The sequence below is a fragment of the Oncorhynchus nerka genome, linkage group LG22 (assembly GCF_034236695.1).
Source record: "Oncorhynchus nerka isolate Pitt River linkage group LG22, Oner_Uvic_2.0, whole genome shotgun sequence".
Lineage (NCBI taxonomy): Eukaryota > Metazoa > Chordata > Actinopteri > Salmoniformes > Salmonidae > Oncorhynchus > Oncorhynchus nerka.
This window is the reverse complement of record NC_088417.1, coordinates 27,240,397-27,265,763: the sequence shown is the minus strand read 5'-3', so window position 1 is coordinate 27,265,763 and position 25,367 is coordinate 27,240,397. Positions and strand designations below refer to the sequence as shown.

Here is a 25,367-nt window from a genome sequence, read left to right as displayed (position 1 = left end):
ATGGAGCAGACCAAGCAGTAAAAGACACAGTCCCTCCATGTCCCTCTCCCTCTCGAACAGGAACACAATCCAAATCAATAGTCATTACCAGCCGGGCCAACTGAATTGCATGTCACAGTAAGGTTACCTTGGGGCCAAGGGAGGCTGACACGTGAAGATTATGAGGCCTGTGTGATAGATAGGGACATACACACACTCACAGTCTTGAACAGCTAACCTTGTGGAGACACACAATTCCGTCCCATTTACAATCCTATTTTCCATAAACCCTAACCCTAAACCTAACCCGTACTCTTACCTTAACCCAAAAATCAAACCTTTAACCCTAAACCTAGCTCCTAACCCTAAACCTAACCATAACCCCCTAAGAAATAGCATTTGACCTTGTGGAACCAACAAAATGTCCCCAGTTTGTCAAAAAATAAAAAATACCAGTCTTGTGGGGACTTCTGGTCACGCATGCACGCACGCAAACACACACACACTCTTTAATGGGGTCTGTGTGTATTGGCTGAGTGGAACAGTATGGATTAGCAGTTACGGTCCCCACCATGCACTGATGACCAGGTAGTGAACTTAGTAAATGGAATACAATATCAGAACAGCAGGCTCACCACTGTGTCTCTATACAAGGGAATGAGACGAGATGAGTGGAGCACAGCGGCATGGAATGGCTGACTGAGCTGGAGACTGGAGTTGGTGCTGACTGACTGACTGCTAGAGGGCCTCACTGTATATTAGCCAGAGCCGAGCACAGATGAGAAGTGCACTTCTACTATTAAGAACTATCTCTGAGCTCTGAACTGAACAGGCCTCCAGTGTGAACAAGATACTTCATGATTATCCACTGATTAACAGTCTGAATTAAATAAGTTACTGAATGACTTTGGAAAGAGCTATTATTTTCACACTCCAACAATTGTTTTGATGTCTTTAAATGCAGCTAATACATTAAATGAGATATTATTCTTCATTACAAATGCCAACACACTGGGTACACTACCTCATTTCACCGTGGTGATTGGGTAATATTTGGTTGAGACGTTGATCAATGAGATTACAACCTACAGTTGAAGTCGGGCGTTTACATACACTTAGGTTGGAGTCATTAAAACTCATTGTTCGACCACTCAACAAATTTCTTGTTAACAAACTATAGTTTTGTCAAGTCGGTTAGGACATCTACTTTGTACATGACACAAGTCATTTTTCCAACAATTGTTTACAGACAGATTATTTCACTTATAATTCATTTTATCAGAATTCCAGTGGGTCAGAAGTTTACGTACACTAAGTTGACTGTGCCTTTAAACAGCTTGGAAAATTCCATAAAATTATTTAATGCATTTAGAACCTTCTGATAGGACAATTGACATAATTTGAGTCAATTGGAGGTGTACCTGTGGATGTATTTCAAAGCCTACCTTCAAACTCAGTGCCTCTTTAATTGACATTATGGGAAATCAGACCTCAGAGAAAGAATCGTAGACCTCCACAAGTCTGGTTCATCCTTGGGAGAAATTTCCAAACGCCTGAAGTTACCACGTTCATCTGTACAAACAATAGTACGCAAGTATAAACACCATGGGACCACGCAGCCGTCATACCGCTCAGGAAGAAGACACGTTCTGTCTCCCAGAGATGCACGTATTTGGTAAGAAAAGTGCAAATCAATACCAGAACAACAGAAAAGGACCTTGTGAAGCTGCTGGAGGAAACAGGTACAAAAGTATCTATATCCACAGTAAAACGAGTCCTATATTGACATAACCTGAAAGGCTGCTCAGCAAGGAAGAAGCCACTGCTCCAAAACTGCCATAAAAAAGCTAGACTATGGTTTGCAAGTACACATGTGGACAAATAATGTACTTTGTTATTTTCTTGGAGAAATGTCCTCTGGTCTGATCAAACAAAAATAGAACTGTTTGGCCATAATCACCATCGTTATGTTTGGAGGGAAAAGGAGGAGGCTTGCAAGCCGAAGAACACCATCCCAACCTTGAAGCACGAGAGTGGCAGCATCATGTTGTGGGGGTGCTTTGCTGCAGGAGGGACTGGTGCACTTCACAAAATAGATGGCATCATGAGGCTGGAAAATTATGTGGATATATTGAAGCAACATCTCAAGACATCAGTCAGGAAGTTAAAGCTTGGGAGATGTTGCTTCAATATATCCACATCATTTTCCTGCCTCATGATGCGATCTATTTTGTGAAGTGCAACAGACAATGGCTTAATCCCATTCTTTAACTTATATTTTTGGTTGAGTTGGAGATGTGAATCCAACATATAATTTGTGATTTATCTTCTGCTTAGTTCCATCTGTGTCACAGGTCATTTAATTTTTTGTCTTCAAATTAATAATTGATATGTTGGATTCATGTCTCCATCTCAACTAAAAATAGATCTTTAAATATGTTATAAAAGTTATGAAAACTTAGTACACTAAAGAGGCCTTTCTACTGACTCTGAAAAACACCAAAAGATAGATGCCCGTGGTCCCTGCTCATCTGCGTGAACGTGTCTTAGACATGCTGCAAGGAGGCATGAGGACTACAGATGTGGCCAGGGCAATAAATTCCAATGTCCGTACTGTGAGACGCCTAAGACAGTACTACAGGGAGACAGGACGGACAGCTGATCGTCCTCGCAGTGGCAGACGACGTGTAACAACACCTGCACAGGATCAGAACATCCGAACATCACACCTGCGGGACAGGTACAGGATGGCAACAACAACTGCCTGAGTTACACCAGGAATGCACAATTCCTCCATCAGTGCTCAGACTGTCCGCAATAGACTGAGAGTGGCTGGACTGAGGGCTCATAAGACATCACTGGCAAAAACGTCGCTTATGGGCACAAACCCACCGTCACTGGACCAGACAGGACTGGCAAAAAGTGCTCTTCACTGACGAGTCGTGGTTTTGTTTCACCAGGGGTGATGGTCGGATTCCTGTTTATCGTTGAAGGAATGAGCGTTACACCAAGGCCTGTACTATGGAGCGGGATCGATTTAGAGGTGGAGGGTCCGTCATGGTCTGGGGCGGTGTGTCAAGGCATCATCGGACTGAGCTTGTTGTCATTGCAGGCAATCTCAATGCTGTGCGTTACAGGGAAGACATCCTCCTCCCTCATTTGGTACCCTTCCTGCAGGCTCATCCTGACATGACCCTCCAGCATGACAATGCCACCAGCCATACTGCTCGTTCTGTGCGTGATTTCCTGCAAGACAGGAATGTCAGTGTTCTGCTATGTCCAGTGAAGAGCCCGGATCTCAATGCCATTGAGCACGTCAGGCACCTGTTGGATCGGAGGGTGAGGGCTAGGGCCATTCCCCCAGAAATGGATTTTGACCCCCCCTTTGTTCAGGGACACATTATTCAATTTCTGTTAGTCACAAGTCTGTGGAACTTGTTCAGTTTATGTCTCAGTTGTTGAATCTTGTTATGTTCATACAAATATTTACACATGTCAATTTTGCTGAAAATAAACGCAGTTGATAGTGAGAGGACGTTTCTTTTTTTGCTGAGTTATTAAATGATTCATTTGTAGACAAACTAGAATTAAAGCCAAACCAATTCAGTGGCACAGCTGGAACTATCCAAGCAAGAAAATACATATCTTTCAAATGTTGATTTTTGGTTGAGTTGGCTAAACATCATTACATTTGAAATCAATCAGAGCTTGAAACCCTAGGTCTATTGTATTGTCTATTTTCAGTCAGATTCTGGGTTGAACTGAATCAATAGCTGTTGAGGACTTCGCAAATGCTATATAGGCCTAAATAGCACCATTGAGGATATGTGAGTGATGAAGTATGGTCATATTTAATTTGCTCTGTTAAACCTACCCTTTGGAATCATTTCAATAGCAACAGTGAATCTATTTCGTGTTTAAGTGGAGACCTCTCAACAATCATTCTCACGATAGCACATTGGTAATGGTCAATGACAAATACCATAGCTAAGCAGGGCTTGGTTATTAAAACCCTGGATGAGAGACCAAAGGGTAGCTGTAGATACTGTTGATTAATTCTCCAGGAGGTGCTGCCTAGCCTATTATAAAAAAATTCTGATAGTGCCTTCAGAAAGTATTCATACCCTTTGACTTATTCCACATTTGGTTGATTTACAGCCTAAATTTAAAATGGATTAAATATGATTTTTTGTCTCACCCATCTACCCACCATACTCCATGAAGTGAAATATTTTTGCAAAATGTATTGAAAATGAAATACAGAAATATCTCATATACTTAAGTATTCACACCACTGAGTAACTTGGCTGCTCAGGAACATTCACAGGCTTCTTGGTAAATAACTTCAGTGTGGATTTGGCCTTGTGTTTCAGGTGATTGTCCTGCTGAAAGGTGAATTCATCTCCCAGTGTCTGGTGGAAAGCAGACTGAACCAGGTTTTCCTCTAGGATTTTGCCTGTGCTTAGCTCCATTCCCAGTCCTTAGCGATTACAAGCATACACATAACATGATGCAGCCACCACCACTATGCTTGAAAATATGGAGAGTAGCACTCAGTAATGTGTTGTATTGGATTTGCCCCCTATGTTTTTAGGATAAACAAGTGAATTGCTTTTCCACATTTTTACTGAATTAATGTTGTGCCTTGTTGCAAACTGGATGCATGTTTTGGAATATTTTTATTCTGTTCAGGCTTCCTTATTTTCTCTTTGTCGATTAGGTTAGTATTGTGGTAACTACAATGTAACTAGTAACTACAATGTTGTTGATCCACCCTCAGTTTTCTCCTATCACAGCCATTACTCTGTAACTGTTTTAAAGTCACCATTGACCTCATTAAATCCCTAAGTGGTTTCCTTCCTCTCCGGCAACTGAGTTAGGAAGGACGCCTATATCTTTATAGAGACTGGGTGTATTGATACACCATCCAAAGTGTAATTAATCATTTCACCATGCTCAAAGGGATATTCAATGTCTGTTTTTTTTTCTTCTTTAAACCCATCTACCATTAGGTGCCCTTCTTTGCGAGGCATTGGCATTGGTCTTTGTGGTTGAATCTGTGTTTAAAATGCACTGTTAGACTGAGGGACCTTACAATTATCTGTATGTGTGGGGTAGAGACAAGGTAGTCATTACAAAATCATGTGAAACACGACGCAACTTAATGTAACTTGCAAAGCACATTTTTACTCTTGAACTTATTTAGGCTCAAATACTCACTGACTCACAACATTTCAGTTTTTTCATTTATAATCAATTTATTAACATGTCTAAAAACATAATTCCACTTTGACATTATGAGGTTATTGTTTGCAGGCCAATTTTTTCCATTTTAAATTCAGGCTGCAAAAAAGTCAAAGGTTGTGAATACTTTCTGAAGGCACTGTAACATTGAATATCTGATGTTGTTTTAAAGGTACAAATTCAACATATTTCAGACAAGTTTGTCTATGTTGTAATTTACCATGATGACACTGTATTTTCCACGTCACAATACGCTGACAAATTATATTGAAACAACGTTGATTCAACCAGTTTGTGCCCAGTGGGAAATGACTTGTGGGAAATGACTTGCTCTCACATTACATTATGAAAGCAATAGTGTTCGTACAATATCACACGATTTGGAAGAGTATAGTAACATATGTCTTACTCGTTGGTACAATATCATACGAATTGGATAATGTTATTTATCATACGTCTTCGAGGACATTAGGTTTAGGGTTATACGTGTTTCTCTGAGACCAGGCTGCTTGTTCCATGTTGCTGGTTAGGAGAACTGACCACAAAGGTTAGAAGAATCTATGTAAAAGGGTAGGAGAACTAACGACAAAGGTTACAGAGAATTGACTAAAATGTTAGAACTAAACGAGAAAGGTTAGGAGAGGTAGGATAAGGTTAGGAAAAGGGTTATCTAACATTATACAATTGTCCCTGGTGCGACTTGAACCCACAAACTTTAGATTACTAAATGGTTGCGGTATATAAAATATTACAAAAATTTGAGCTTTACTGACAACAGAAACATTTTGACATAATAGGAACTTGCACCGGACAGAGTATAACACTATTCAACTCCAACAAGAACTTCTTAGCCACACTGCTCAGTGGGGGAAAAAATAGAACAGCTCCCATCTTGTTGACTGGGTGATGGAGAGTGGATACAGATGTCTCGTGATGCATTGGGGCTAGACGAGCTATTGATTCGGTCTGGGTCGTCCGCTCGCTGATTTATCATGTATTTTGTGTTTATAAAGGTAGATGGAGAACACAAGCGCTTTCATTTAAGTGTGCAAAATAACAGCAGCGTGGACTGGGAGTACCGGTATGGTGGTAGTCAATCTAGGACTAGGCCATGATGAATCACACCGGCCCCGCGTTTCAACTCCAGAGCGGGGCTGGAGAATCGTCTTCATCAGACAGTCACAGACAGGGCGTCCATCATTGTACAGCCCATGCCGATGAACTGACTCAATAACGGCACTGCAAATACAGCAGCCACTGGTCAAGTACAGAAATGCGTTGAGACTATAATAAACAGACTGCCATAGACTAGACATTAAAACATTTCATGACCAGAAACATGAGTTATTGGTCAATGGATGTTAGACATGCTTTCCCCCCCTATGGCCTCAGAATGGAATGATATTACCCAGATTACTCCAGAGATGGTAGTAACTGACACAGTATACCCACACACAGTATGTTAGTTGGTCTAGATAAAATGGTGGCATTGGATTAGTGCGATATGCAGCGGATTCCAGTGGTTATGAGCATTTAGTGACAGATGCCCTTATAGAGCAGAAAGAGAAGACTATATATGGATTTTAAAAAGTGTGTGTCCCAGAGACTGGTTAGTGTATTCGATCTACAGGAAGAGGAGACAGAACAAGTTCATAACCAGGGGGTTTAATCTGCCAGAAGCAAACTTCAAATTGTTCATTTATTTTGTTCAGATAATTGAATTAGGCCTATTTTGAGCTTTAGTATCCCCATTTGTTTTGGTGCCTTTCCTTTCCCACCCTGGGACAGAATATACCTGATATCAGAAACCTAGTGAGGTGAGACCGGAGAAGAAAGTTGAGCAAGCTGTAGACAGAGACAGAAGAGGTGTATACAGAGCTACAGAAGAGTTTATTGAGCATGCTACACAAGTAAAGCAAAGTACACACAAGAGAGAAGATAAAAAGTGGAGAAAAAATAATAAATCTCAAAACAAGTCAGACCAAATATCCCAATTTGTTAGAAAATTATTTTAATTGTGCCGCTTCCAAACTATATCTGAATGTTACATTTCTAGAGCTGTAAAAATGTCACTGATAGAAAATATACATGACTTGAAAAACAATCTCGTTTTCTAGTAAGTTGAGGTTGTGGGATTCTTCAAACTATTGTGGGTATTACATGTAGATCAGCTTAAAATTAACCATAGGAATGAAGGTTGTTGATTCTGAATCAGGTCCTGTATCTTATAATGTTCAGATATACAAAATATATCAGCGGTTCACTAAAATATTGTTCCTTTCCTTGACGATGAGATGTAAATTAAAACTAAAAACAAAAGGCACATACACTTTGGTCCCAACCTTCATCAGTAAACTGCAACACGTTGACGTCACTACAGATACTCTTCTAAACGCATGCAACAGCAGATTTCGTAACACTTTACTTGAACTGTACTTCATAATAATCACCATGACATTTGTTTCATCACCTGTAGGACAATGACAGTTATGAAGTACAGTTCAAATGAATAAAGTACTACCAACTTTTAATTCCAATAACTAGACCAGGCAGTACATGCTTAGGAAACCACTCAACTTCTACCCATGTACACCCCCCCCCCCCCCCCCAAAAAAAACCTAACACCTAAAGAACAGCAACATTGACTATTTTAGTAAATGGATGACCTGTGGAAACAAAAACAGTTAAAATGATCATACAGATGGAAACTCAAGCATGGTGGTCCAAGTTAGTACAAAAAAAACAACAGATGTAAAAAGTCTGATTCAACTTCAATCTCATATGGTTCCCCACTCCACAACTATAGTGACTTTAACTAAATTAAATCTGGCACAAACTCAACACCTACAACAAAAAAGGGGAAGTTTTTTTGGGTGGCAGCAGTTCAAACTGCACAGTCACATGGGAGAACAGAAATCATGTTTTGAACTAATCTTACACATCAAAATGAATGTGCCTCAAAATCTGACTGCAGGGATTCGTGTAAATATTTAAATGTAAAAAGAGTTGATATTGTCAGGTAAGGCACATATCTTATATAACTAATCATAAAGAGACACCAAAGTCCATTCATCCACCCTTCATAAGAAGATGGAAAAAGAAAATGGTTTGCCTATCATACAAATGGAATATGGGACTTACACAGGGGTCAGGTGAAGGGGGTAAAACACCCTCAAAAACATACAAGTACAACAACTTATCTTTTTTAATACACATTTTAGTTTCTGGTTCTCTGAAGGAATGACTGATAACACGTAGAAAGACAAAAATAGAAAGAACTACAATGAGGTCAAAATGTGGCCCCCCCCGTCTGGAAAGAGTGAACCGGATAAACGAACGGCAGCCAAAGGCCATTTGGAAACAGAAAGCGATGGATATTGTGGAGGATCATTATGCTGGTTTAGATGGAGGATTTGGAGAAGGACACTCTCAGGTGGTGGTTGTCACCCATGTTGTAGTTGTGGAGGTCGATCAGACCCTGGATGGCCTCTTCCACCGTCGACATCTGGAGCAGCGCCATTTTGTGATCCCTAGGAAGAAGACAAGATTGTTTATTTGTCCCACTGTTACATCAGAATTTATATAAAAGCCCACACAAACATGCACATATTTGAGTTACACAGGGTCAGTCAGTGTACCACCCTGGAGCTAGCCACAGAGCTAGCCACAGACCTAAAGAAATTAATTCACAACCAAATCTCACACAGAAAGCAGCGCAGGTCCTAATCCAGGCACTTGTCATCTCCCGTCTGGATTACTGCAACTCTCTGTTGGCTGGGCTCCCTGCCTGTGCCATTAAACCCCTACAACTCATCCAGAACGCCGCAGCCCGTCTGGTGTTCAACCTTCCCAAGTTCTCTCACGTCACCCCGCTCCTCCGCTCTCTCCACTGGCTTCCAGTTGAAGCTCGCATCCGCTACAAGACCATGGTGCTTGCCTACGGAGCTGTGAGGGGAACGGCACCTCAGTACCTCCAGGCTCTGATCAGGCCCTACACCCAAACAAGGGCACTGCGTTCATCCACCTCTGGCCTGCTCGCCTCCCTACCACTGAGGAAGTACAGTTCCCGCGCAGCCCAGTCAAAACTGTTCGCTGCTCTGGCCCCCCAATGGTGGAACAAACTCCCTCACGACGCCAGGACAGCGGAGTCAATCACCACCTTCCGGAGACACCTGAAACCCCACCTCTTTCAGGAATACCTAGGATAGGATAAAGTAATCCTTCTCACCCCCCTTAAAAGATTTAGATGCACTATTGTAAAGTGGCTGTTCCACTGGATGTCTTAAGGTGAACGCACCAATTTGTAAGTCGCTCTGGATAAGAGCGTCTGCTAAATGACTTAAATGTCAAATGTAAATGTAAATCAAGAACTGTAGCGCAGTTACATTATTATAGCGGTAAAGAAAAGAAAAAAATACTTACTGGAAAAACTTGAATGCGTTCACAGTGCCCCCGGCATTGGAGAACAGTAGTCTCAGGTCTTCTTCAGTTACGTCCGTTCTGTCGAAACAAGTGAACTTAGCATCCCAACAAAAAGACAACCAACCCAGACCATAGGGTTCCCTTTACTTTCTATCCAGGTATAGACGTTGCCCTTAGTTAGCACAGACCTGGGATCAGATTACCCTCCCCAAATACCGTTGAGTGAGAAACCGCAAAACTGACCTTGGATCAGGGGCTACACTGACAGACACAGGTGCAGGATCTGCTGAGTGTCTAGTCTAGGGGGCCATGACATAGACTTACGGGATGTTGGAGAGGTGAAGGGTGGTGGAGGGAGGGAAGATGTTCTGAAAGTTCTTGGAGCCGGGCTTCTTGAAGCGGTGCAGGGGGGAGTTGGTGAAGTCCTTGGTAAGGCCCTGGTCATCCAGTCCATCCCTGGGCAGCTGCACTGAGGTGTGCTTGGACAGAGCCACCCTGATGACCTTCCCATACATCTTCTGACCGTTCAGGTGACTCATCGCTGGAAGCAGATTGGATTTGTATTAAGTGTGTATGGTTTGTTTTATCCAGCAGTAATGTTCCCGAAAACAAATGCCCATGTGAGGATGTTTATCCTATCCAATTTTAGTTCATTTAACATTTATTTATCCAGGTTACATCAAGAAAATAAAACAAATATTCTTATTTGCCACTTGAGAACGTGGGAAACAGAATAATATTTAAAATCCTTTTAAGTCAGCCGGTTAACATGGGAGTTGACAGTTGGGGAAATGGAGGAAAATCTTACCTAGCTGGGCCTGACTGGCATCGGCCATCTGTATCAGAGCACTGTCCTTCTTATTGTAAAGAATCTTCACCCTCTGGGTGTCCCCATAGACCCCTGTGTTAAAGCCATGAGCAGACGAGAGGAGGGCGAGGAGGAAGAGGAGACAGTGAGGAAAACAGTTAGCGCTGGAGATAGAGGGAAGGTTAAGGCAAGACAGAGAGAGAAAGAGGCTAGATAGAGACAGTAGGCTTGAGATCATTCATCAGAATTAAACGGAGGCGTGTGTCTGTAAAGGTCAGACAGAGGAAACCCTCAAAATAGAGAAGTTAACAAGCTCTGTGAGATGTTTAGCCAATCAAACTACAGTACATGCCAAATCAATTTACCATGCATTTGAACAAATCTATGGATGGATCAATTTCAATAGCCGAAACGAGAGATTGAGATAACCAAACCAATGTAACAGAATAACCTATTCCTAAAAACTACAATCCAAACCAGTTACAGTGTAAGGAAATAAAATAAAATGTCTCTTAACAGAAATAAGCAACAACAAAAGAAGAGAGCGGTAGAGAGCTAACAATAACATACCGAAGAGAGTAAACAGACTTTGGGGCGTAACCATCTTTAGAAGGAGAGAAGAGCAAGCAGCGGAAGACAGGTAGAGAGGTAGAAGAGTCGGAGCGGAGGTAGAGAGCGTAGCGGAGATGGACAGATCATCCATAACGGAGGAGGGTGGTTTCCCGTAGAATGGTGAAGGTGGTCATGGAGTATGGTTCAGTTAATTTGGGAATACGGTTGGTCCAAGGGAACGGGTTGGTTTTGTTCAAGCACCAATCATGAACAGTGGGGTTACAGTGATGGATGAAGCAAGGGGAATAGATGGGGTGGGGGTGGGGAGAGAGAGAGGAGGAGCAAATGCAAATATTAAAACAAAGTGAGGGGGGACAAAAATAAATACAGGTCAGTACACTGGAAATGCAGGAGTTTGGTCAGAAAATGGCCGGTTCATGTACTTAGTCAGAACTAAACAAGCAAATAAATTGTGCCAAATGTAATCACACCCTGGACAAACATGGGCATGGTACATTCAATGTCAAATCATAATTATAGGAGTAATAGCCTCGCAATGAAGAAACAAAGGACATGCAGTAGGCTAAAGCTTGAAGTTCAGGGCCCAGTTTTTCAAAAAGGTATCTATCCAGATAGGATTAAATAGAATGGGAGTTCCCATTCAAGTCAATAATTGGTCTGTTCTATTTCTATGCATTTAATCCAATCCGACAGGCAAAATCCAGATGGATATCTTTTTAAAAACGGGGCCAAGGAGATTAACTGAAATGTGTTAAAGAGTATGAAGTGAATAAAAATTTGTCCAAAGACCATGCACTCAAATGTTGAGACAAGACATAAAACCACCTGAGTTATGGCATTCAACGATCATGTTTGGCCCCACAGACCAGTACCAGTCAAAAGTCTGGACATAGCAACTCAAAGGGTTTTCCTATGTTCTCCATTGTGGAATAATAGCAAACCAAAAAGAAGTGTTAAAACAAAATCAAAATATATTTAATATTTTTCAAAGTAGCCACCCTTGGCATTCTCTCAACCAGCGTCATGAGGTAGTCAACTGGAAAGCATTTCAATTAACAGGCGTGCCAGTTCATTTGTGGAATTTCTTCCTTCTTAATGCGTTTGAGCCAATCACTTGTGTTTTAACAAGGTAGGGGTGGTATAGAGAAGATAGCCATGTTTGGTAAAAGACCAAGTCCATATTATGGCAAGAACAGCTCAAATAAGCAAAGAAAAACAACAGTCCATCATGACTTTAAGACATGGTCAGCCAAATCAAAAAAATTCAAGACTTTTGAAAGTACAGTCGCAAAAACCATCAAGCACTATGATGAAACTGGCTCTCATGAGGACTTGCTTCAGAGTTCAAGTAACAGACACATCTCAACATCAACTGTTCGGAGGAGCGAGTGAGTCAAGCCTTCATGGTCGAATTGCTGCAAAGAAACCACTACCAAAGGACACCAATAAAAAGAGATTTGCTTGGGCCAAGGAACACATGCAATGGACATTAGACGGGTGGAAATCGGACCTTTTGTCTGATGAGTCCAAATTTGAGATATTTTGTTCTAACCACCGTGTTTTTGGGAGACGCAGAACGGATGCTCTCCGCACGTGGTTCCCATCGTGAAGCATGGAGGAGGTGGTGTGATGGTGTGGGGATACTTTATTTAGAATTCAAGGCACACTTAACCAGCATGGCGACCACAGCATTCTGCAGCAATTCACATTCCATCTGGTTTGCGCTTAGTGGGACAATCATTTGTTTTTCAACAGGACAATGACCCAACACACACCTCGAGGCTGTGTAAGAGCTATTTGACAGGGGAGAGTGATGGGGTGCTGCATCAGATGACCTGGCCTCCACAATCACCTGACCTCATCCCAATTGGATTGTTTGAGATGAGTTGGACCACAGAGTGAAGGAAAAGCAGCCAACAAGTGCTCAGCGTATGCGGGAACTCCACTACTGCTGGAAAAGCATTCCTCATTAAGCTGGTTGAGAGAATGCCACGAGTGTGCAGAGCTGTCATCAAGGCAAAGGGTGGTTTGTTTAACACTTTAATTACTACATGATTCCATACGTGTCATTTCATAGTTTCTCGTCTTCACTATTATTCTACAATGTAGAAAATAGTAAAAAAAACAAATAAAGAAAAACCCAAACATTTGACTGGTACTGTACATGTTGAGAGTGGGAAGTAATAACAGAGTCATAGTATCTGAAATATAAGGTCCTCTCCATAGAGATTTCATACAAGACAGGCAGACAGAGAGAGATCAAGTTAGGAAAGGAAAGAGATGGTTACGTTTGTTCAGTATGGCAAAATGAGAAAGGAGAGAAGAGCAGTGAGAGTGATTCAGACAATACAAAGTCATCATATGATCTTTCATATGAGCCAGAGAGGAAAGCTTAGAGAAGACTACAGTCTCCCCCCCCCCTATCTTTGAAGAGAGCGAGAGGGACTCAGTCTGCACTGGCAGACTTGGACATCATGGAGAGGCAGAGAGAGCGAGAGAGAAAGAGGGAAAGAGGACAATAGAAACCAGAGCATGTGTGTTAGGCATGTGAGAGGGGTTAGGTCCATGTCTGGATGGGAAGGTAGGTAGAACAGTACTGACCTCTTCATTGAGGTTGGAGGCCAGGAGCACGCCGCTGGAGCCAGAGTGACCAGACAGAGCCACCCTCCCTGCAGCAGCAGCCGCCGCCGCCGCAGCATTCAGCGGGCTCAGCGCACCTTGAGAGAGGGCAGAGGTTAGGTCAGAGCAGGGGTCCCCGCTGTCCTTAGAGTACCAGAGAAAGTAGCGCACCGTGTTCTGTCAATATAGCTGGTAAAAAAATGGTTCATAAACAACTCAAAAGGGGGCCCTGTAAAATCAGATTTTTTCAAGAAATATTTCTTATCCTCCCAAATGATGTTCTCAGTTGTGTCTTGGTCTTAGATTTGTTTTTCACTCTCAAAATTAAAATTGTTCCTAGAGAAACAACCAAATTGAATGTTCTGCGTCCATGTCAACTGTTAAATCACACCAGGACACGTTTTCTTGGAGTCTGTAAAAAAACAAGTGCCAGTCAAAAGTTTGGACAAACATACTCATTCAAGGGTTTTTCTTTATTTTGACTATTTTCTACATTGTATAATAATAGTGAAGACATCAGAACTATGAAATAACACATATGTAGTAACCAAAAAAAGTGTTAAATCAAAATGTATTTTATATTTGAGATTCTTCAAAGTAGCCACCATTTGCACGCTCGTGGCATTCTCTCAACCAGCTTTCCAAAGCCTCGAAGGAGTTCCCACATATGCTGAGCAGGTGTCCAAACTTGACTGGTACTGTATTTTTTGTGCAATTTCCCTTTAATAGCGCACCTGGTCCTTTAATTACGTATCTAGCGAGTGAGGAATGTGCCGACGTGCATGCATAGCGATGGTTCCGCATTGCCGCTGCCCATTTCATGGCAAAGTTTGCAAATAACAAAATTATGGATACAAATGATATACTTACTCATGATATACCGCTGCCAGGTAAGCCTACTTTGCAGTTAACGGTTAATTGAGGAGATTGAGGAAAACATTTGTCAACCCACAAGACAGTTATCACATCAACTGGCTTCACGCACGCACCACAGACGGGCAACACAGACGGGAAATATTACAGATAGCTTAAGCTTTTTAAGCCAATTGTGGCTAACACCAACTATGGTGGGATAATGTCAATGTTGCGTTGATTAGATAGTAGCTGGGAGCTTGAGGTGTCTGATTAGTTTATGACAGTTTGCGGTGGGAACATGTGAATTGCATGGCAAGCTACTCATAGGTGGGCTGCGAGCTACTGTTAGTTCACGGCCGACCTTTGGAGAAAACTGGGTTAGAGGGATCAGGACTTAGACCCAACAAGACCCTGAGGGCGCATTTGGCTCACCCAGGGCCCAGTGTGGGTGGAGATTTCACTTTAGGACCAATGGAATAGTCTACGATGTGCAAACCCCACCCACCCAGAGCCCCGGTTGTGGTAAAACAAATGTACTTTCCCTGGCAGACGGGCACAGCCAGTCCAGCAAGAGTGATTCCACCTGACACTGGACATTAGTGGGCAATATTCCATACATTTTCGAAATACAGGCGTCCCAGATGTGTAACTCAGTTGGTAGAGCATGTCGCTTGCAACGGCAGGGTTCAGGGTTCATTTCCCATGGGGGATCAGTTCGAAAATGTAAATGTTTGATATACAATGCTAGCTATACCACTGCTTATAATGCAACTGTGGGCTCCCGAGTGGCACAGCGGTCTAAAGGCACTGCATCTCAGTGCAAGAGGCAACCAGTCCCCGGTTCGAATCCAGGCTGAATCACATCCGGATGTGATTGGGAGTCCCATAGGGCGGCGCACAATTGGCCCAGTGTCGTCCTGGTGTGGGGTAGGCCGTCATAGTAAATAAGAAATTGTTCTTGACTGACTTGCCTAGTTAAATACACTTCTTTTTATTCTAACTTTAAGAAATAGAAAATGTGTCAAATAAATTACATACAGCTCAGGTCTCAAGCTACGCATTTGGTTTGCTAACTTGCTAGCTAAGTGGATAAAGATAAAACTTCTTCGTAAACAGCTTAGACATTCAATCCCCTCGCAGATCAAGATCCCTGTTGCCTAAATTGTTCTGTGTTAAATACATCTAAATAGCACCCCGTGTGCAATTCCGGTAATAGCATATACAGAAAATCTGGATACCGCCCCACCCTACTAGACATAGGAGATGGATGAAATTGCCAGACATGAGCAGAGATGGACAAATAGACCCTACAGCACCAGAGATACAGAAAGCAGAGCTAATCCCTAAACAAGTGTTGAGCATCCAACACCTCCCAACCCCAAGAGCCCCAAAGAAGACATGAAGAGGAAAGAGAAAGGAAAAGAGAGGGATCTACCTGGGATCTTACCAAGCAGAGAGTTGGAGTCCTTGCCTTGAAAGGCAGCAGCCATGTTGGGGTCCATGGCAGGCTGTCCATCCCCGGCGGGGAGCTCTGGCCGGGTGTAGTCACGGCTCTTGTCGTTGTTGTACTTGACATTCAGGTTGACCAGCTTGGAGTAATCGATGCGGAGCGTACAGCACGAGTTGTAGATGTTCTGACCATCCAGGGCCTGAGTAAGAATGGAAACAAGTTTCAGGTTTATTTGCACGTGGAAACCTTACTCAGCAGTGCTCTCACAATAGAAACAGCGAGAGAAGTGTACAAATACACCAACGAGTAATGAAATTGTACAACTCAGTTCATTTCAGTCCCTTGTGGCCCAGTTGGTAGAGCATGACGCTTGCAACAACAGGGTTGGGGGTTTGATTCCCACAGGGAACCAGTACGAAAATGTATACACTCACTAAAGTAAGTCGTTCTGGATAAGAGCGCATGCCAAATTACTAAAACGTAATTTTGAACTCTTGAGGTGCTATGAGAGGTCTGCACGAGGTATCACAATCGCTCTTACTCTGTGGTTCTTAGAAAAACACTTTATCATACCCATGTATTTATTATCATCTCCAGGACTACTCACAATTTTGGCTTGTTGTGCAGTAGATGGGTCGTTGAACTGCAGCAGGGCCTGGAACTGATTGTTCTTAGTGAAGGTGATTATCTTCATGACCGTGCCGAACTTTGAGAAGATCTAACAGATGAAAAAAAAAAAAACAGGAAATGTGTTTAAAATACGTCAACAACATAGCTGATGTTTGACTATCAGACATATTAAACCACCATTAATTAAAAAGAAAAAAATGTCAACACCCTAATTTCCGCAACGAGATAAGGGCAGACGAGGTAGTGGTCAACTATGTGTAAAAAAAATAAATGGAGCATACCCACAAGAAAATGTATATTGCATTCATAAATCTGCTCTCAGACACAAAAATGTGAAGTTGTGAGGGTACCTGCTGCAGCACATCCAGAGTGACTGGGTAGAACATGTTGTCGATGATTATTCTGAGCACAGGGCTGGATGCAGCTGTTAGAGCCAGATCTGAACCCGACGTAGGGGTACCGCCTCCTTGGACCGCTGACACCGCCTGCAGGACTGCCTGGGCCCGCTGGTTTCCGGCGTCTGTTTTGAGTTCTTTGTGGTTGGAGTACTGGATGAATACGGGGACATTACGAACATGCGGTGTCACAGTAGAGTAGTAGTTGACCATAGTAATTGCCGCTTCCTCTGTCCCCAGCTCCAAGAAAGCCTGAGGACCAATGGACAAAAAGAGAAATTAGAGTTCTGTTGGGATAGATACCCAATGTCATTCTATGGAGTCTTATGATACAGAAATTATAGTTATATTCAATTAATTGGAACTTTATCATTTCTGTATTGTAAGACACTATACAGGGACACAAAGCAAGGAAACTTAACAATTCACTATGAAAACATCAACAATGTGACCATGACATTCATTTCAGAAAAACACAGCCAATGTTTTCAAATCCTAATGGCAAGTTTGAGATGGAATACCAATGGATTAAAACACAGGCAATTAGGAATCACTCAGAGAAAGAGGTCGCACAAGAAAGGAATCTATGGGGCAAGAGCCAAACATCTCCCACCGACCACTCACTGAAAAATAGACATTTGGCAGGACACGGCAGGGAACAAAATCTAAAATGGCTGCAGAATTGTTCTGGGCCCACTCACCTGGTTTTTTCCCTTCAGAGTCAGGATATTGGTGACCTTCCCGAAAGGTAACCCCAGGGCAATGACCTCCGTTTCTGAAGTTTCGTTGGGCAGTTTTCTGATGTGCAACACACGAGAAGGAGGAGCCTCCATCCTGTCTTCCACTCTCAGTTTTTTACTGTCACTCCCGTTGGACGTACCATCTAGATAGACAATAAAAGTAATTCTATCCGTCACAATGTAAATTGGGTCTCCTGCTCTGCTCTCAATCTGCCCGCCAGAACGCACACAAACAACTTAAGGCGCACAGAATGATTGTGGTTGTGATATAGCCTGGAATCGAACCAGGGTCTGTAGTGATTATTGCAACTATAGAAGAAAAGACAGAGGTTTGGGGGGGCCTTGTAAGAATTTGCAGATGAGTAAGTAAACCACTACTACAAGTCCAAATTATTGGCCAATGTGCAATCATTGGAAAACAAACGAATGAGACTATACTACCAATTACACATTAAAAACTGTAATATCTTATGTTTCAAAGAGATGTGGCTGAACGACGACACGGGTAACACTGGCTAGCTTCTCTGTGCATCGGCAGGACAGAGCAGCTACGTCTAGTAAGGCGAGGGGCAGGGGTCTGTGTCTATTTGACAATAACTGCTGTTTTGTGTATAATATTAAAGAAGTCTTGAGGTACTGCTCGACTAAGGTAGAATACCACCACCACTTTACCTCATTTCTACCAGCATGTCACACTTGCAACCAAAGGAAAGGGGAAAAAAAATATACACAACTCTGGACGACCTTTACTCCACACACACAGACACATAAAGGCTCTCCATTTGGCAAATCTGACCATAATTATATCCCCCTGATTCCGGCTTACAAGAAAAAACTAAAGCAGGAAGTACCAATGACTCGCTCAACATGGAAGTGATGAGATGACGCGGACACTACAGGAATGTTTTGCTAGCACAGACTGGAATATGTTCCGGGATTCGTCCAATGGCATTGAGGAGTATACCACCTCAGGCATCGGCTTCATCAAAAAGTGTTCCCCACAGTGCCGTACGTACATTTCCCAACCAGAAGCCATGGATACAGGCAACATCCACACCGAGCCAATGCTAGAGCTACTGTTTTCAAGGAGCGGGACACTAATCCGGACACTTATAAGAAATTCCGCTATGCTCTCAGACAAACCATTAACCTGTTAGTACTCTAGGGGCAGTATTTCATTTTTGGATAAAAAGACGTGCCCGTTTTAAGCGCAATATTTTGTCACGAAAAGATGCTCGAATATGATTGGAATTGATAGCTTTGGAAAGAAGACAGTCTTACGTTTCCAGAAATGCAAAGATTTTCACTGTGAGTCCCTTAGAACAAATGTTTCGGGCAAAACCAAGATGTATGACCGACCAGGAAATGCACAGAATTTCTGAGGCTACGTTTTCCATGATCGCCTTATATGGCTGTGAATGCGACAGGAATGAACGGACTCTTTCTCTTGTTTCCCCAAGGTCTCTGCAGCATTGTGACGTATTTGTAGGCATATCATTGGAAGATTGACCATAAGAGACTACAATTGCCAGGTGTCCCTCTTGGTGTCTGCGTGGCAATTGGTGCGCAAAAGTCAGGTCCTAGTATTTTTCCAGTCACTTATCAGAACGAGGCAAGATACAAGGACGGTGCTTTCAATGGAGAGAAATATGACAAACCACCTTCAGGATTGATTCAAACAACGTTTTCCATGTTTCAGTCAATATTATGGAGTTAATTCGGAAAAAGTTCGACATGTAGGTGACTGAATTTTCGGTTAGTTTCGGTAGCCATATGCATAGTAACAAAAGGGAACGATGTGTCCTACACAAGAATCTTTCAGGAAAAACTGGACATCTGCTATGTAACTGAGAGTCTCCTCATTGAAACATCTGAAGTTCTTCAAAGGTAAATTATTTTATTTGATTCCTTGGCTGGTTTTTGTGAATATGTTGCGTGCTAAATGCTAATGCTAACGCTAAGCTAGCTACCACCACTCTTACACAAATTAGTGATTTTCTCTGGTTCTAAAGCATATTTTGAAAATCTGAGACGACAGGATTGTTAAGAAAAGGATAAGCTTGAGAACAGGCATATTTATTTCGTTTCATTTGCGATTTTTAAAAATCGCGAACGTTGCGTTATGGTAATGAGCTTGAGGCTGTAGTAACGATACCGCATGCGGGATGGGGCGGACTAAGAGGTTAAACAAGCATAGCGTCAATCCAGGACTAAGATTGAATCCTACTACACCGGCTCTGAAACTCGTCGGATGTGGCAGGGCTTGAAAAATATTACGGACTAGAAAGGGAAACCCAGCCGCGAGCTGCCAAGTGACGTGAGCCTATCGAGCTAAATGCCTTTTATGCTCGCTTGGAGGCAAGTAACACTGAAGCAGGACAAGATGCTAGAATATGCATATAATTGACAACTTTGGATAGGAAACACTAACGTTCCAAAACTGTAAAGATATTGTCTGTGAGTATAACAGAACTGATGTTGCAGGCGAAAGCCTGAGAAAAATCCAATCCGGAAGTGCCCCATATTTTGAAAGCGCTGCGTGCCAATGAGTCCCCATTGAGCTGTGAATGTGCTATGAACCAGCTTACGCTTTCTATGCTTTCCCCAAGGGGTCTATAGCATTGTGACGTAGTTTTACGCATTTATGTTGAAGAATACCCATAGGGGGCTACATTGCGCAAGTGGTCACATGATGCTCCCGGAGAAAATCTTACGTAAAGTACAGAGGTAGCCATTATTCCAATCGCTCCTACTGAGAAACCAATTGTCCCGGTGGATATATTATCTAATAGATATTTGAAAAACACCTTGAGGATTAATTCTAAACAACGTTTGCCATGTTTCTGATGATATTATGGAGCTAATTTGGAATATTTTTTTTGCCGTTGTCGTGACCGCAATTTCCAGTCGATTTCTCAGCCAAACGCGAAGAACAAACTGAGCTATTTCGCCTACAAAAATAATATTTTACCTGGAAGTCTCGTGAGTGAAAACATCCGAAGTTCAAAGGTAAACGATTGAATTTGATTGCGTTTCTGATTTTCGTGACAAGGTTGCCTGCAACAACATGACAACAACACACCTGCCACGCTGATCCTCAACACTGGGACCCCTCAGGGATGCGTGCTTAGTCCTCTCATGTACTCCCCGTTTACCCACAACTGCGTGGCCAAGACTCAAACACCATCATTAAGTTAGCTGACAACACAACAGTGATAGGCCTGATGAGCGACAAATATGAGACAGCCTATAGGGAGGAGGTCAGAGACCTGGTAGTGTGGTGCCAGGACAACAACCTCTCCTTCAATGTGAGCAAGACAAAGGAGTTGACCGTGGACTATAGGAAAAGGTGGGCCGAACAGGCCCCCATTAACATGGACGGGGCTGAAGAGGAACAGATTGAGACCCCCAAGCCATACAACTGCTGAACAATAAATAACATGGCCAAACAAAGTATTTACATTGACGACCCCCCCCCTTCACACTGCTGCTACTCGCTGTTTATTATCTATGCCTAGTCACTTTACAAATTACCTCGACTAACCTGTACCCCCGCACATCGACTCTGTACCAGTATCCCGATACCAGTACCGCCCGTTATTATGTAATTTCCGATGTGATTTAAAAAAACGTTTTAATTAACTCCATTTCTTGAACTGCATTGCTGGTTAATGGCTTGTAAAGTAAACATTTCACGTTAAGGTCTACCTGTTGTATCGCATGTGACAATTTGACTTGATGTTGAGGATTTCAAGTTATGGATTTGGACCTGTGGAAAATAAAATAAAAAAACAAAGGGAGCAATACAGTAGCTTTCTCAGGCTACTATATTTTCTCTTTAAGGCATTACAGCAATGCCCTGAAGAGATATAGCCTATTGAAATGCACAGCAGGCAGCATCTCTATTCCAATCACATGCAAGCATGTGTGTGCCCACCTACAGAGGCGCACTAGGTTTATCAGATACTGAAACACCTCCCGCGAGGAAGACATCCACTAATACAGCCGTTCAACTTTCAAACATTCATTAATCCTTTCATTTCTTTAATTGCCGGTGGACGCCGATCAAATGACGTATGCAAATTCCACTAAGAGAGGGCTGGCAAAGAGGAAAAAGAAAAATTAGGACCACACTAACTTACCACTGATACTGCTCATGTCAGAGCCACTGTTGTAGAGACTGCTTGACAGCAGCTCATCTGATCCTCTCTGGAGAAAGAAAGAAAACAAAGAGCGAGAAAGAGGGAAAGTGAAATAAAGGCATGGCTCTCCAAGAAGAGACACCTTCCATTTGCAGTGAGCAGAGCCCCTGAAAGACCACAATGAAATAGGTCTCTCCCTGGACAGTTCGAGGAAACGGAGGGAGGACATAACACCAAGAGTCGCCCCTCATTTAGTTTTTTTTCTTCTAGTGTCGGTCGGTTTAATCTCATGGAGTCTCAAGATATCAGACATGTCATTTCATCTGGAGCTCCCCAGCGCTCCCTGAAGGCTCGGAGCTGTCCTCTGTCCGCTGGGCTGCAGTTGCTAGCTGACGTACTCTGAGCACCGCTAAAACTGACAGATGGGACAGCGAGGCCTGGAGCCATTACAGACCCAACTATAGAATAGGCCCGGTCTTAGTCTTTTTCTCTTTTGTCTGCGAGTGAATTTGAACGAAATGTTCTTTATCGCCAACATGTTTTATAGATGTGATAAATTAGATATGGAGTGCTCCCGTAGGGCCAGAGTCCACAAATACATTCCAGATAATAAAGTTGTCTTTGACTTAAAATGTGACAACTAGACCTAACTCACACCAGGGCTGGGAATGTTTCTCAAAGCAAAGTTTCTTTTGGACATTAAATATTGATGAAAAAAACAGAGGCAAAGCCCAATAATACTATCAAAGGACTGTTTGTTTTTAAGAGTCATTCCTTTAGCAGAAGAGTTAACTTAGTTTTGCACCAAACAGAACTGCAGTTGTTGGACAAACTGGGTTAGGAGGGTACAGGATCAGGATGAATTTATAAAAGAACACATTTCTCGCTAAACAGAATGGACATAAGTTGGTCCTATCTAATTACGGTTGTTCTAATATCATAAAAGCTAGAAATTACCATTTGAAATATAGCCTCATCTTTCTTCCAAATGTAGCCTCATCCAATACCACATGCTCTCTCAACAGTAGGATGCTACATTTAGGATTCTGTGTGCAGATTCTGACTTGAAAAGCTGTGCCATGTACACAAAGCACTTTAGTTTGTATTAATTGTAGTAAATGGTCAGGTTGCAAATTTGAGTTGTGTCCCCCGTGTAAGGCATCTGCCCACAAAGTGTAACATAGGGGTCTAAAACTGGATGGAGGCAAACCTTGACCAAGGTGTTAATTGGGATGTAGTTAGCATAATGTAACAAAAACTGGTCAAGAAAAATGAGGTTTGCATTGCCATAGTAAATGAGAGAGAATTTTAGATGTTTCCAAGCATCTATAACCTTTGCCATAGAGGGCACTGGACTGAGGCTTACCTTTACGCCAACTGCAACATCGCCAATACTGAAAAAGAGAGGGAACATACTGATTAGCTAAGCATAATCTTTCCACAATACAGAGCATGCTGCTTATCTAGCCAGCTACAGTTCAACTGGCTAGTTAGTTAACTCGCGGGATGGAGACGGTAGCTAGCCAGCTAATGTCACCTAGTAACAGTAACGTTATTAGCAGATACTTTATGTGCATCACAGTCACCCAACAAGCTAACGTTAGTAAGCTAACGTTCAAGTAGATTCGAGCTTGCATAGGAAGTTAGCTAACGCTAGCCAGATAGCTAACGTTACCCATGGTAAGATGCGCAACTTAGCTGGCTAGTGCCATGGCTACCTACAAAAAAGAAAACCAAACGTTTCTTTCCACAAGCACATAGTTATAACATATATACACGTTGATTATCTGACCACATATAAAAGGGGAAACATGCATGGCAATTCAAGTTAACCAGGATTTATTTTTAGGTAACGTTAAACGGTGTTGACTTCTACTTTGAGTTGATAGCTAGCTAACGTTAGCTAGTTAGCTAGATTTCCGATCAACAAAGGATTCAATGAATGATCCACGCACAAGCGAGGACGACACACCCTCGCATGGAATACTATCCAGAGCTAGGTAGCTAACGTTGGAATGTGCAATGTATTATTCAGCTATGTACTACCTAACGTAAGTTAGCTAACATTAGCAGGCTACTAAACAGTTTCGGAAACAAAATATACGTTGTTTACGTAGCTACCGTTAGCTAAATAGGTAACGCTAACTTGCCATCGGTCTCTCCCAGTTCACTGACATGGGTCAGCCAGGAGTTAGTTAGCAGCTACTAGTAGCTAACCAAGCTAAGGCAACGCTAGCTAGCTAAAAAAAAAAAAAAAACTAGCTAGAATCTGACGTTAGCTACCTCACTTTTAATCAACGATATATTGCCGCGCATGAAGCATTCATTCAAGAAAAACACAAGCTTCGTAGAAGGCCGATTATACATACCCGTCCATTGCCAGAAAATCCTTCTAAACAACTCAGTTTTCTGAAATGTTCTCTTGCCAACAACAGAAAACAAAATGGAGGGACTGGAGACCGCGGCGGAAATAATCGAATAAGGCGGAAATAGTCGAACAAAAAAACGTGTTTCGTTTCATGCAGCGTCATGCTTTTTTTGTGTTTATTAAAGACGAGAGCATTTTAAGAGATAGTGGTACAACGGTATTGTATTTAATAGTGGCTTTAAATTGATTCATTACCATTAAGAAGTCTTCATTATTTGGCAAACGGAGTGTTCAATACAACAGACATAAGCTTGCCTTGGCCTTGTTGGCTATTATTTGAGGGTGTTTTCCTATAGGCTATCTGTTGTACCATTTATAAATGAATGCACTTTATGTATCTCCCATTTGAAGGTGTCATAAGTATTTGGACACATTTGCTTATAGTGTATCAAAGTATAGGATTTGGTCTCATATCCCTAGCATGCAATGACTACATCAAGCTTGTGACTACAAACTTTTTGGATGCATTTGCAGTATCTTTTGATTGTGTTTCAGATTATGTTGAGCCCAATATGAATGGTAAATAATGTAGGCCTATTGTGTCATTTTGGATTCACTTTTATTTTAAACAAGAATAGAATGTGAATGCTACCATGATTATGGATAACCATGAATGAATAATAATGAGTGACAAAGTTGCAGATGCACAAAATCATGATCCCAAAACATGCTAAACTCTCACCATTGCTAACCTCTCACCATAACAGGAAAGGTGGAAGAAAATAGTTGGGGGGGGGGGGGGGGTGATTTTCATGCGTAAATTAAAAAAAATGTAAAAACATTAAATACACTATAATATACACTACCGGTCAAAAGTTTTAGAACACCTACCCATTCAAGGGATTTTCTTTATTTTTGCTATTTTCCACATTATAAATAACTATGAAATAACACATATGGAATCATATAGTAACCAAAAAAAGCATTAAACAAATCAAAATATACTTTATATTTGAGATTCTTCACACTCTTGGCATTCTCTCAACCAGCTTCACCTGCAATGCTATTCCAACAGTCTTGAAGGATTTCCCACATATGCTGCGCAATTGTTGGCTTCTTTTCCTTCATTCTGCGGTCCGACT

The 25,367-nt window shown here is 42.1% G+C and overlaps 1 protein-coding gene across 3 annotated transcripts; it reads right to left on the bottom strand.

The window, feature by feature from the left end:
- Positions 1–7,094: 7,094 nt before the first annotated feature.
- Positions 7,095–24,319, bottom strand: LOC115105059 (polypyrimidine tract-binding protein 2-like). Of its 3 annotated transcripts, none has more exons than XM_029626602.2 (13): positions 24,227–24,319; positions 23,224–23,251; positions 21,858–21,924; positions 17,677–17,858; positions 16,931–17,227; positions 16,558–16,668; positions 15,936–16,149; positions 13,628–13,743; positions 11,024–11,057; positions 10,454–10,546; positions 9,970–10,186; positions 9,646–9,723; positions 7,095–8,753 (listed from the first exon to the last, which is right to left on the bottom strand). In XM_029626602.2, exons 1-13 carry the CDS (start codon positions 24,232–24,234, stop codon positions 8,624–8,626), a joined length of 1,575 nt encoding a protein of 524 aa, XP_029482462.1. In that variant the 5' UTR covers positions 24,235–24,319; the 3' UTR covers positions 7,095–8,623. The 3 variants fall into 3 exon arrangements, with proteins under 3 accessions (XP_029482462.1, XP_029482463.1, XP_064863181.1); XM_029626603.2 differs by having other exon boundaries at positions 15,948–16,149; XM_065007109.1 differs by lacking the exons at positions 11,024–11,057; positions 13,628–13,743 and having other exon boundaries at positions 15,948–16,149.
- Between the last annotated feature and the right edge of the window lie 1,048 nt (positions 24,320–25,367).